The 14,479-nt window shown below is 45.5% G+C and overlaps 1 protein-coding gene across 1 annotated transcript in view; it reads right to left on the reverse strand.

The window, feature by feature from the left end:
- Nucleotides 1-405: 405 nt before the first annotated feature.
- The window catches only part of MCF2L2 (MCF.2 cell line derived transforming sequence-like 2), a 344,940-nt gene continuing 330,866 nt past the window's right edge, over nt 406-14,479 (reverse strand). Inside the window, exons 31-34 of the mRNA XM_084847599.1 lie at nt 10,722-10,840; nt 9,431-9,543; nt 1,342-1,445; nt 406-506 (exon numbers count right to left, since the gene is read on the reverse strand). Coding sequence (XP_084703725.1) covers nt 406-506; nt 1,342-1,445; nt 9,431-9,543; nt 10,722-10,840 — 437 coding nt within the window. The remainder of the gene's footprint in view (nt 507-1,341; nt 1,446-9,430; nt 9,544-10,721; nt 10,841-14,479) is intronic.

The following is a 14,479-nucleotide window of genomic DNA, read 5'->3' on the forward strand; positions in this document are numbered from 1 at the left end:
GATCTAAGTGGACAAAGGAATCTGAGATGGTTTCTGGGGCATCCAAAGTTCTGTCCTTAAATAATCCAGCATTCAACCACTATATCCACAAAGCTGACAGCATAGTGACCTTTCACTGCTGTTAGTCGAATTTAGGCAACACCCTTTTCAGTGGTTCAAAAAATGAATGTAAAAAAGCATACTGTGGGTGTGTTTGTCAAATACTAAGATAGCTTTGATAGCTTGGAAGCTTAAATTATCCTCCAGATTTCCTATCTCATCAAGTTGTTTTTTAAAAAATGCATTTCATGCTGATGAAATTTCACATAATTCTGAAGTTCAGAGCTTGTGGGAAAAGCGATTCGGTCCAGCATCTGCCAATCAACAGAGAAGATGGGTGTCCTGAGGAAATGTAGCAAGGTGCGTTCAGCTCCCAGCTTTCTGTTCAGTTGTTAAGCTTCTGGTCAGCTCGCTCTCCTTCAATCTAGCATTTGTCGATGCAGTGCTACAGGTACCACTGTAGACATCTGAAAGAGGAATGCACCTGTATTGGTAAAGACGGCCTTGCTGGTGGAGATACTGGGAAATGCCTGGGCATGGGTGTATTCCATATAACCATTTTCCACCCACTTTTAGGATTCCAGCTTTCCAGCAGTTTCACACAAGATAATGCCGCCACCACCACCATCATCTTGAACCTCATCCTCAAGTGCAACCAAGCCCAAGCACCTACATTTTCCCACTAACAGCCCTTCAACTCTCCCATTCCTCCCCTCCCTCTCTGGTCTCCCCTGCAATGAAAGAGAGTGCCCTCACTTCCTAGGCTCTTGCCAAGCCTGCTTGGGGATGGTGAAGAACACGTGTTTCCTTCATGACCACTGATGGATCATCACACTAATATAGATCTTTTAAAACTATTGGGAAAGGAATGTTACAGTCCATCAACTTCGACCGTGAGGTCTGAAAGGAACAGTTTGCCCAGCCTGAATTAGAGCAGACAGAGAAAAAAGAAGTTTAAAATCTTGGAACTGGCTAGAGAAGCAACGGGGGTGTGGGTGGAAAGGAGGGTTGGGAGAGAGCCACTACTGCCTGTAGAGATGGATGCTGCCCTGACACTAGCCACTTGCGCTTGTTGCATGTCCACTTGCTTCCCCCCTGCTTTGACTGTACATTTCTAAAGAAACTAATATTACAAAAATTTCACAAGTCACCGATTCGCCTTCTTCACAAAGAAGCTGAACCTGTAAAGGTGCTCTGGAATTGCCTGTTGCTCAGGACTGTGGAGTACACAAAGTAACAGTCATGTTGATTTTTAAAGGGGGACAAGCATAACACTTTTAGAACACTGATAAACATTGTTACCTGCACTGCTGATTCTGCGCATGTGGTTGGCATCCCCTTCTACTGGCTGTAGCAGACGGGAAGGGACCCAGTCGGTTTTCTCAGAAACCAGCTTCTTCACTAACCTGAATGTTCAAAGGAAATACCATAATTGCCTTCTCTGCCACTGCTGCTGTAGCCTTCAAGGGAATTCATGCAATGTGCCTAAGTTAGGACAGAGAAGCTAGTAGGTGTGCAAACACTCATTGGGTGGATTCATACAACATGACAACCCACATTCAAGGTTGAGTGTGGGTTGTTGTTGAACTATACATTGTTGTCGAACCATGGGTTGTTATGTTGTGTGAATCCAACCGCATGAACAAACCATGGTTTGTTAACCAGAAACAACCCACAGTTGACAATCCATCAACAAACAATGGGTCCTTTTGTGGGTTGTTCATGGCTAACAAACCATGGTTTGTTAGCGCAGCTGGGTTCACACAACACAATAGCCCACAGTTCAGCAACAACCCACACTCAACCTTGAGTGTGGGTTGTCATGTTGTGTGAACCCAGCCATTGCAAAGGGGCATCAGGGGTAAGAACAGTGTGAATCTGATCAGTGGTTTTTCAAGCATTCAGAGACAAATGATAGAATGTGACTTTTTTCCATTTTATCCCGCACTCTCTATCCAGAATGTTCTGTTAAAACAATTGTAAGGCTGATGTGCATACATACAGTGTTTTTTGTTTTTGTTCCTATGGAACTCCCTGCCTCTGGAGGTCAGGCAGGTGCCAACACTGGGTTGTTCTTAGTGCCTCCTGAAAACAGCTCTTTTCTGGAAAGCCTTCCTTGGTTAACCAGCCTCAGTTTTATTGGCACTCTGTTTTTTTAAAGAACTATCTTAATATCATGTTTTCCTTTTTTATCTTTTGTTCATTTTATCTCTTGTTCACCACTCCGGAATCTGCTTAGATGTGGAGCGGTATACAAATGTTGTAAATAATAAATACATAAATCATTTCCTAACAAGGGCACATTCAGCAGTTAGAACCTGTGCTGGATCTTCACGTGCGGCACCCTAAAGACTAACAAATTTCATAACGGCATAAGCTTTTGTGGCCTTTACGTCTCTGGAAAGTGTTTATTACATTCACACTTCATTTCTTTAAGTGTGTCCCTGAAGCATCTCTGGCATACACCTAAAAACAGAATATGTGAAATGTCCTTCTACTGCCATCTTTCCCTGCATTAGGTCATATCCCTGGTAGATTGATGCTTGCTTCTAATCCACAGGTAGCAACGTAGGGCCAGCTTCTAGCCTGCATCCGATTAATTAAACAATTGCTCCAGCTACCTTCCCTCCCACACAAACTCTTTCTCTCCTACAGCCTATAAAATAAAAGATTGTGGGGGCTTCCCATGCCATGGTAAAGGACATGGCAAAGGCTATGGGTTGAATGTTGCCTGTCTCTTGCTGTAGTGAATTACCCCGAATATGAATGTACCTAAAATTAAACAAGATAATAGTCTCTTGAATATTATTATTAATTGGAAACACTGGAAATATCTGTAATTTTCTCTTCCTGATACCAAAACTGCAAAACTGGAACAAGGAGTACCAAATTTGGAAGTATTCTCAGATCTGCAGGGAGAGAAAAGCGGTGACTGGATATGTAAACTGAAGCACGGCAGGGTATTGTTACAGAGCAGCACATGCTTGCACTTAGTGAAATTTATACTGGCATGAGTAATCCTTTGAGTGAGGAGCGTGACAATGGCTTGGATTCACATTAGACTGTGTGGAGATACCTGAGCTTTTGAATGGGAAACATGCTGCACCATTAAGCCAACTGCAGATTATAACAGACATGCAACGTACGATGACTACTTGCATCTGCGTGGTGAAAACTGCCTGCCTACTTTTGCAAAGAAGAGCCCTGAACATGCAATGCCAGTGACTTGGTTCACACATCACAGTGGCAATTCTTGGATTATTAAACTCAGGAACTGCTGGGAATGAGCAGAGTGTGAAAGCCACATGAGAGCCATTTCTGCTTTTCATTAACAACCCAGAAACGCCCCTGTTCCTGGGTTGCTTTGTGATGTGTGAAACCGGAAATTCTGGGTTGTTTATGGGTGAAACCCAGAGTTAACCCATGGTTTGTTGTTCGGTTAATTCTGAGTTGTTTAAACTATAAACAACCCAGAGTTTCCTGGTTCACATGTCACAAAATGGGGCATTCCTGCATTGTTAATTGAAACTGGAAATGGCTTGCACTCTCCACTTATCCCCGCATTTCCTGGGTTAAACAACCCAGGAACTGCTGATGTGGTACATGAATTGGGTCAGTGTGTGGGAGGATGGAAACATCTGTGGAAATAATGGAACAGGCCCCCCCCCACAATCGTTCTTCATTCACCACTTTGCTTCTTGAAGGCACTGTATAACTTGAGCCCTCTGAGCAAGCCAAAGCTCTCTGGGAACAAAGGAATGGTCCTGTTCCTTTATTCTAAAGAGCAACAGACACAGGGTCACTTTAAATGCTATACTTTTACTACCCTTAGGTGAGAGTTGAGGGGTGGGGACAATTGGCTAGGGTGAGAGGCTAGCCATAGCCTGGATGACAGACTTATGAGAATGTAGAAATGTGGGGTGTTGGGGGGGGCGGTAGAGTAGGCCTATTGTAGGCTGTTGCTACTGCCTTTTACTGCCCTGGTTTGTTTGCCTGGCTGTACTGACCTTTTGTTATTACTTTTGTAGTATTTTAATGTGTACATGTGCTCAGGTGAATCCCAGGGGAGGGGGGAGGAATGGATGCCCCTACTGGACTAATCTCAGGCAGAGGGCAGTATGGCAATGGGGGTTGGACATGTCAGGTAAGGGAAAGGCGGGACAGACATTTGAAATCTGTTCCATCTTTCGGTCCTTCCCCATACCTCAAAATCTAGGTTGCCCTATCAGCCCACCCTCTGATCTGCTGGTGTTGCTTTTGAATGCCAGGTCAGTCTATAATAAAACAATTACTATCCATGACTTGATTGTGGATGAAGGGGCTGACCTGGTGTGCATTAATGAGACCTGAGTGGATGAGTTGGATCTGTCGCAGCTTTGTCCACCTGGGTACTCAATGCAGCACCAATCTATATTGGAGGGTCGGGAGGGGAGGGGTTGCCATCATCCATAAGGATTCCATCTCCCTCAAAAGGAAAACCATCCACCCTAGCACCAGTTTTGAGGGTCTGTACCTTGTGTTGGGCCAAAGAGACAGAACAGGTATGTTGCTGATATACCGCCCACTCCACTGCCCAGCAGTCTCCCTCTTGAGCTGGCTGAGGTGGTCTCAGAGAAGGTGCTGGAGAACCCTAGAACTGTGGTTCTGGGGGACTTCAACATCCACTCTGAGGCTATCCTGAGAGGGCCCGCTCATGACTTCATGGCAACCATGACAACCATGGGGCTGTCTCAGTACTTCATTGGCCTGACACGTGTGGCAGAACATACCCTGGACCTGGTTTTTGCTGTTGGGCAGATGAGGGATGGTCTAGTTTGGGCGGGGTGTCAACAACCCCATTGTCATGGTCAGATCACCTCCTTGTGAAGTTTGGTTTGGTGGTAGCAGATCCTCCCTGCAGGGTTGGGGGACCAATTAAGATGGTCCACCCCCAGAGACTTATGGAATCTGATGGATTCTTGAATGCTCCGGGGGATTTTCCGGCTGATAGGACTGGTGATTCGGTCGAGGCCTTGGTCTCAGTATGGAATGGTGAGATGGGAAAGGCCATTGAGACAATCGCTCCCAAGTGCCTGCTCCAGTGCTGTGGAGCCCGTAATTCACCTTGGCTTACAGAAGATCTACAGGCAATGAAACAGGCCAGACAATGGCTAGAGTGCAGGTAGTACGGGTCTCGGAGCGAGTATGATCGAAGATTAGCAAAGACTCTTCGTTGTGCCTATTATGTGGCAGTGAGGATGGCAAAAAAATCTTATTATACAGCTATTATCTCATCCTCAAAATGTCGCCCAGCAGAATTGTTCCGAGTGGCGAATAGCCTGTTGGGATCTGGCTCGGGCTCAGAGAAATTGGGATTGGAATCCTTGATCATTTGCTGTAATAAATTTGCTAGGCACTTCGAGGAGAAAGTCACTCGTATTTGCTCAGAACTTGACGCCACAGTTATCGCAGAGTCTGGGCAGGTGTCCAGTGCTCCATCTGGTTGTGTTTCCTGGGATCAGTTTCAGTTGTTGCAGCCTGATGATGTGGACAAGATGCTTGAATCAGTCCGGTCCACCACATGTAAGCTTGACCCTTGCCCATCTTGGCTTATACGATCTAGCAGGGGTGGATTGGCTGGGTGGATCCAGGGAGTGGTAAATGCTTCGCTCCGTCAGGGGGTGGTTCCTGCCACCTTGGAAGAGGCTGTAGTGCGCCCTCCCCTGAAGAGGCCCTCCCTGGACCCAGACATGTGAGAACTATCGCCCCATCGCTAATATCCCCTTTTGGGGCAAGGTGTTTGAGCATGAGGTGGCTGGGCAACTTCAGACATTCTTGGAGGAAACTGATTATCTGGACCCATTTCAGTCTGGTTTCAGGCCAGGGTACGGCACTGAAACGGCCTTGGTTGCTCTGACTGACGACCTACTCCGGGTGAAAGACAGGGGGAGTGCTACCCTGTTGAACTTCCTGGATCTCTCAGTGGCTTTTGACACCATTGATCATGGTGTCTTACTAGACTTGCTCTGCAGGATGGGAGTTGGGGGCACTGCTACATGGTTCCGCTCCTACCTGCAGAGCCGATTCCAGAGAGTTGTATTGGGGGATTCTTGTTCTATCCCATGGCTTTTAAGCTGTGGGGTGCCACAGGGTTCTATTCTGTCCCCCATGCGGTTCAACATCTATATGAAGCCGTTGGGAGAGGTCATTAGGAGTTTTGGGGTGGGGTGTCAGCAGTACGCTGATGACGCTCAGCTCTACTTCTCCATGTCGGTGGAGTCAGCTGGGGTGGTGAAGGTGCTGGACACCTGGAGGCTGTAATGGGCTGGATGAAGGCCAATAAACTGAAGCTGAATCCTGACAAGATGGAAGCTCTGTGGATTGGTGGTTCCCAAGTCTGCAAATTCGGTAAGCAACCTATTCTGGATGGGGTTGCACTCCCGCTCAAGGAGCAGGTGCATAGCTTGGGAGTACTCTTAGATCCGTCTCTGTTACTGGAGCCCCAGGTGGATTCCGTGGCCTGGAGTAATTGGGCCCAGCTTCAGCTGATCCGCCAGCTACAGCCTTTCCTGGACAGGGATAACCTAGCCACAGTAGTGCATGTACCGGTAACTTCCCAATTAGTCTACTGCAATGCACTTTATACGGGGCTGCCCTTGAAGACAACTCGGAAGTTGCAGCTAGTGCAAAATGCAGCAGCTAGCCTGTTGACTGGAACATCGCATAAAAATCACATAAGACCGATCTTAAAGGAATTGCACTGGCTGCCAATACGTTTCCGGTCAGATTTCAAGGTGCCAATGATGACATTTAAAGCACTAAGCAGCTTGGGACCTTGATATTGAGGGAGCACCTCCCCCTATATATACCTGCCCGAGGATTGAGATCTGTTGGGGGAGCCCTCCTCTGCGTCCCACCAGCGCGAGACGTACACTATGGTGGGACATGGGAGAGGGCCTTCTCTGCAGTGGCACCCCCGTTGTGGAATGCTCTCCCCTTGGAGGCCCGATTTGCAGAGACACTGGTTGCATTTTGGCACCAAGTTAAAACATGGCTTTTTATCAAAAGCTTTGAGGTCCAAATGCATTCCCTGAAGTAGCAGACTGTTTTAACTGTTTTGTTTTAGATTTTAAATTGGTGTTAGCTTGCTTAATGATTTAATATGTTTCAGCTATTTCAATTATTTACTTTTTTACGTTGTTTAAATTGATTTTATCTCTACGCTGCCCTGAGATCCCAATGATATAGGTTTGGATACAGATGTTTTAAATAAATAAATAAATAAATAAATAAAAAACACATGCACATCCATAAGGAAAATGAGAACTACATATAGTTTGGACTGATGTGCTTGTTGTCACTGATGCTTGGGCAACGCTTTGCAGAAGTGGCCAGCAGTCCCCAGAGTATACTGATAATGTCATTGGCCCGTGCCTTCCCTGGGTGCCCTTGGCTATTCACCAGTCATGCCTTCCAATGGCTGCCTGGACCTTCTCCTGCTTCCAGTCATGCCTTCCACTCCTGCTTCGTGACACTGCCGGTAAGAGCGTGGGGCCCCATCCTGCCTTAGTCACTGCTTAGCAATAGTGGCCACTTCCTATTGTCCACCCTACCTTGCAGGGCTTGCTCAAGACATTTTTCTGCCGGAGGTAGAGTAGGAAATGCCGCCTCTTCATCCTACCCATGTCAAGGTGCATAGTACCCAAACCAAACTAAATTATTTTGGCACATGAGGCAGAAAATCCCACAAGCACCTCTGGCTGTAACAATACAATAATAACAAATAACTAACGATTTGCTCCCCTTTTATGACACCTCAAATCTGCTGCCAGAGGCAGCCACCTCACTCTGCCTAATGGTAGGGCCGGCCCTGCCATCTTGCCAGCTACCGCTGGTGGTGAGGCAATCACGCAGTGATGTACGGGCACACTGAATATAACCAGATCCACTCAGCCTTTGTAACCAGCGCAACTAGCTCGGTTGTTTGAAATGGCACTTTGTCCCAGTGAAATAAATGAAACTTCAGGGCTTGACAGGAACTGTTCCTGCAGGAACTGTTTCCTGCCGCACAAAATTACACAGTCCTAGTTCTGATACGTGCCACGAAACTAATGTGCGGCACGTGATCCCTCCAGTATACGTAAGGGCTTGAGTCATGCAATTTCCACCACCCTTCAAAGAGCATCTCTACACCAGCCTAAAATCCCACATTTAAAATGAAGCTTCCTGCTTCCATTTTAAATGCAGGATCATGACGGACTCCCTTTACACGTGCTTCCTTCCCCCCACCCCTGCTTTCCCCCCTGCTTTTCCCCCTTATCTGAGTCTTCCATATGTTTCATTACACAGCTGCTAGATGGCGCTGTGGTCTAGCTCCTCTTATTGCAGGTTTTCCTTTTTCATGACGGAACTCAAGTGCGGTAACTGGATTGCTCATTATCGCTAATCTTTTAAAAAATTGAATAAAGTTCATTTAGTGCAGGAGACACTCTAGAGGTTGACAACGTCATCTAAAGGGCCCACAAACTTCCATGAGTAATCACTCTCAATAGCAGAATAAAAGCTCCATGTGAAGAAGCCCCAAAAGTGTGTGTGTGTGGGGGGGGGGGAGCTTGGGCAAATTGGGCACTCACACATATGGGCCTCGAGATATGTCTCAGGAGGAAGGGGTGAACTCCCAGTTGTTCCACCACGCAAAAGACTCAGATTAATGGTAAGTTTCTAAAGGCACGATCTTATGCATATTTAGACAGAAAAAAGTCCTTATGCAGGTTTAGACAGAGCACTGCTGGGAATCATAGAATCATAGAATAGTAGGGTTGGAAGGGGCCTACAAGGCCATCGAGTCCAACCCCCTGCTCAATGCAGGAATCCAAGTCAGAGCATCCCTGACAAATGGCTGTCCAGCCTCGTCTTGAAGGCCTCCAGTGTGGGAGAGCCTACCACATCCCCAGGTAATTGGTTCCATTGCCGTATTGCTCTCACACTCAGGAAGTTTTTCCTGATGTTCAGCCGGAATCTGGCTTCCTGTAACTTGAGCCCATTATTCCGTGTCCTGCACTCTGGGATGATCAAGAAGAGATCCTGGAGTTGCAGGACTTTTTTCTGTCTAAACATGCACAGGATTGTGCTTTAAACCAGGCCATAAACTCACCCTGCGTCACGTGTATATCTGCAGCCAATTCATTCTTTTTAAAAAGCTAGCTTGGAGACTACCAGAGGCTACATAATGTTTTATTCCCCACCCACCCACGCATTTTTCTCTTCTCTTCTGACAGCAGTTTGTCAAGGTTTGTTTCAAAACTCATCTGACACTTTAAAAGAAAAGTTTTGCTACCCTTTAGGTGTGGCCAATAAAACGCCTTTGATCTGTGTGCCTCTCTGTGTTTTTCTCAGTAGCTGTCATACTTACCACTGGCCATCTTCACCTTCCTGTATAAACTGCACTAAATCTCCATCCTCTAGCATAAGGGAGTCTGGGAAACAGGTGTCAGAATTGCCTTCTACCCGGTAAAGGTTGGCTCCCTAAAATAAATGAAATAAAGCCACACATGCAGTTATTATAGAGTGAAGGGATATGGGCAGGGCTGAGCGGAGAGCGTGTTCTGCTGATGCATTTCAAAAATCCAGAATGATAAACGTACCTGGAAAAGCAGAAAATTGTTTTAATCTCTCCTTTTCCTAATGTCCTGTATTCCAGGCTAGAATTTGGTAATGGTGTCAAAGATTAAGCTTTATTGGAATTGGTACGAAGGCTACTGAGAAATGTCTAACTCAGCTCCCTCAAAGCAATATGTCTTTTATAAAATGTCAAATGAGGAGCAACTGAAAATGCTTAATAAGAAAAAACTGACAATTCAAAAATATAAATAAATAGCAATTGTATTAAAGGGAAGACACACAAGAGGGTTGTTCATACATAACAGCAGCATTCAGCAGCAAATTGTGGGTTAATTGACCCATGAATTGCAGGTTTGCACACCACACGCAAGCAGTTTCCACAGGAACAACCTACGAATGCTGCATTCATAGGTTGTTACCGTCATGTCCGGACTCAAGCACTTTGAGTTGTTCATGGGTTAAACATCCCAAAGTTAATCCATGGTTTGTTCTTGAACAAGAGAAAGCAATCCTAAAGTTGTATACCATAACAACCATGCCTTATCAGATTTAACCAAAATAAATGGAGGGATACAAAGGAAAAGCCATAGGTCCATAGTGAGCAACATATAAGAAATAGGCTCTCTGAAGTATGTATGCTTTAGGACTAGAAATTACATATGTGGATTATTAGAAAGAGAGAATCTGAGGACCTGAGGGTGCTGAATGCTGCATTTTGTATCAATTTCTCCATTTTGTATGGTATAACTACAGAATACAGACACAGCCCTGTTGTTATCCTGTTACCAACTCTTGGAGCGGAGTAAACTCCAGATCAAACTAATTGAACAGAGACAGCCCAGGTTACCTCCCCACCTGCCATCCAATCCAAAACTATAGTGAGGATTTAAGAAAAGAATGCACACTTTCATATCTGAATGTTGTTTGTACCTTAAGAACCCAACCCAATGCCATGTTTTGAAGCATTCCTTTAATTTGGGAAAATGCCACACCAAATTTTCTATACCATTAAGACTCAGCTTGAGGCACGTTTATGGAGACGGGAAAGACAGCAGCACAACGCTTCAGAGGATGTTACATACGTTATTAGGCTGGCTCTCTTCCTCCATATCCGAAGAGTTAGAGAGTTCCTCAGCACTGGATGGGATGGCTTCAAAATCCTCAAAGGTGTCTAGCGATGGCATCTGCCTGCTGGGCCATCCTTTGCAAAAGAAACAGAACAATCGGCATTAGCTCTTGTCACGCTTTAGATTAAACAACGGGGTCCCTGCAACAAAATGTTGCCCTGTGGAGTGCTTCTGTTCAGGATTTCAGCCATTCCATTCCACCTCCCTGGTTTTCCTTCCTGCCACTATAGCCAGTCAGCATATTGTGTCTACTGAGCATGCTCAGCCCTCACTGGGCAGTTGGGTCTCCCCTACCCCTGCTCCATTTTGTTATTGCGGTGGGGAGGAGGCCCAAACCCAGCTATATTAAATTCCTTAATGTCTAATTTAATGTGCATGGGCAGCTCTCTCTTCTGTCCCTGGGGACATTTAAAAAGAGCTTCTCATTGTAATCCAGGAAATGACCTATCCAGACCATGAGATTGTTTTTTCTACCATTTTTATTTATCTGTTCACCTCTCCCCTCCCTTTCCATTCCATTCTTCGATTCTTTGCCTCTCACTTACTCAACATTCATGCCATTGAGTTATCACAGGGATGTTTAGGAGAAGGGTGTTCTGCCCCCTTAGTGTTTTTCCCTGAAAGTTTTTGGGGGAGGAATCTGTATACCCTGGTTACCCTGACAGCTCTCTGACAGGGGAAGGGCTGTGGCTCAGTGGCAGAGCCCATGCTTTGCGTGCAGAAAGTCCCAGCTTTGATCCTCGACATCTCCAGGTAGGGCTGGAAAAACTCCTATCTGAAGCCCTGGAAAGTTGCCACCAGTACTAGGCTAGACTGACTCAGTATAAGGCAGCTTCCTTTGTTCCTGTCTTATGCACTGGTGGTGCTGCTTGGGCTCCAGTTCCATGAGCACAGGAAGACTTGAACTGGCATTGAACTATGAGATATTGATGCTACTTCTCCAGAGCGTGGAAATGTAACTTTTAAAAAACAGTAGTCCAGCAGAGACCTACTCTCTACTCAGATTTATTTACTGTATTTGTATCCTGTCCCTTCCTTCAAGAGGCTCAGAGAATCAGCACAGCTGATTCAAAACAATCTTGTGAGGGAAGCCAAGTCAGATCAGGTGGATGCAAAGGGTTACCGAGAGGGGAGGAATCTTGAAGGGACTTGTACAAACAATATTGGGTTTCTCTACATGAGGCTTTTATCGTGCGTGTGCGACTGGTCACTCACAGAAGTTTGCAGGTCCTTTACATGACGGCATCAGCTCCAGGGCCTCTCCCGTCCTTTGTGACCAATATTGCGGCTTTTCCCTTAATGGGGAAAATATGGTATTAAACCTGGGTCACGCGATATTGCTGTGTGTAAAGTGCACAATTAGGCTATACCACAGTGCCATCTAGTGGCTGTTTAATGAAACATATGGACCTTGCAAAGAAAGGAAATCCCTGAACAAAAGCAAGAGGAAGCACATGTAAAGAAGCCGTTCTTGATCCCGCAAAGAATTTGGAAGCAGAAGCCCCAGTAAAGCTGTGGGATAAAAGCAAGGTGTAGAGAAGCCCATTATTCCTTCCAGCCTATGTCCTCAGTTGCCTCATCACAAGGGGTACCAGTCAAGAGACCAGGAGGCCCCAGTTAAAATTGCAACTGATCTTGACAACCACAGACCAGTCACATGGGACAACCATCTTGCTGAAGCTAAGCAGGGCTGAGTCTGGTAAATACCTGGATGGGAGACCGCATGAGATCAGGGTTCTAGATCTTGAGGAGAGACTTCACAGATAGAGGAGGCTCACCCCTGCACACAGTTGCCTCCATATGGCGAAGACAATGAGAAGGGTGATGAGGGGGCGGAGCTTGTACATTCCACCTCACTCACCCTCCTTGCATGTAGAGGTTACACAGGTCTTCTCATATAAGGAACATGCTCAGAAATAAGCACATCTGACAAAGGCAGATATCCAGACAGTTGATATGTGGAATCAGAGAGGCACAAAACAATTTCATTTTGTGGGATGGGAGATGTGGCTCAGATATGTAAATAACAACAACAACAGCAACAATAATTTCACCTACCTTCACAGCACTATTTTGAGCAGGGGTACACAAATTCTGGTTTGGCTTATTAGCCAGCATTATTCTGAACGCCACCAGACCCCCCCCCCCTTGAGATCTCTGTATGTGCCAGAGGACTGGGTGAAGGGACTACATTTTGTTTCCCATCCAGCAGAACTTTTGCAGGAGGTAGAAGGAGCACAAAGGGTCTTGCACTGCTTCTAACCTGCAAAGCCAGTAGGAGAAAAGACAGATGTACAATTCATGAAGAACTTGGGGGAGGTGGAAAACTACTGGCGAACTGGCAAGGGGATTTGCGGAGCCCTGCTCATGAGAGAGTTCACTGTTCTTCCCGTTTTACAGACGTTTTAATATCCCCTCCCCCATTAGTATACGGTATTTGCTTGCTTCAGAATGTAACAGAAAAAATATACCCCATTGAACCCTTCCCTGCGATAGAGATTACACCTTCCCAACCATAAAAGTATAAGATTAGTCAAACTGAAGAATAAAAGACAGAAAAGGAAAAAAGAAATAGAAAAAACAGATAGAGCACTAAATGATACTAATAGAATCCTAATACTATGACACTGTACCCTCATGCATGTCCAGATATTCTCTCCAATTTTTAAAAAAAGTGTCTACAGAACAGGACCTTCTTATGAAATGCTAATTTAAGCATGTCTTACTTCAACTTGGAGGATTTAAAAAAAAATTCTAAAAAATCAATACAAAGCATTTGGCTGTCAGCAAAGTCCTTAAAAGAAACCAAGTACAATATTTAGGTATTGCCTGGGTCCTTGGAATATAACTGCCTCAAAGGGGAGATTATCAGGGCTTGGCATTGTGTCACAAAGTGTGTGCCAAGAAGATGTTACCGGAGGGCAACTTCATAACACAGAGTGTCTCATTGTAGTCTTTGGCCTTCTGCACATTTAGCATCACAGATGGATATATCTATACTCAGTTTGGCAAATTTGGAACCCCAATACACTCTCAATATTAGGAATATCGGAAGCTGCCTTATACTGACTCAGACCATAGGTCCATCTAGCCCAGTATTGTTGACACTGACTGGCTGCGGCTCTCCAGGGTTTCAGGCAGGATTCTTTCCCAGGCCTACCTGGAGATGCCAGGATTGAACCTGAGACCTTCTGCGTGCAAAGCAGGTGCTCTACCACTCAGCTGCACCCTCTCCTCAACATTGACTTCTGTTGGATCAATTTCAAATACAAGGCCAATGAGGATGAAGAAACAGAATGGAGAACTACTTCCCATTGTTTGGGAAGGCTATATGAGTGAGATTACATGCTCCATTTATGGTGCAGTGAATCTAAGACCTTCTCCACACAAGCAATTTATTGCGTGCTCGTGACTGGCCACTCATGGAAGTTTGCGGGTACGTTACACGATGTCATCAACCTCCAGGTGAGATCCCATGCCTTCCCCCAGTAATCTCACCTTTAAAAGATCCAGAGATAATGAACTATTTAAAATTATCGCAGGAGATTGCAGGTTATTCCCAGTGTGTAAAGTCAGCGTTGCACTATTAAACAGCCACTAGATGGTGCAGTTTCATTGAAGATTATGGAGGATTGCCAAGAGGGGATGTTTTAAATTACAAATCACATGGTCGCCCTTGGTTGCTGGAGTCCATGGTACCAAGGAGTCCATGG

Source organism: Heloderma suspectum, chromosome 3 (assembly GCF_057233095.1).
Source record: "Heloderma suspectum isolate Gila_16-S chromosome 3, 16-S_ref, whole genome shotgun sequence".
Lineage (NCBI taxonomy): Eukaryota > Metazoa > Chordata > Lepidosauria > Squamata > Helodermatidae > Heloderma > Heloderma suspectum.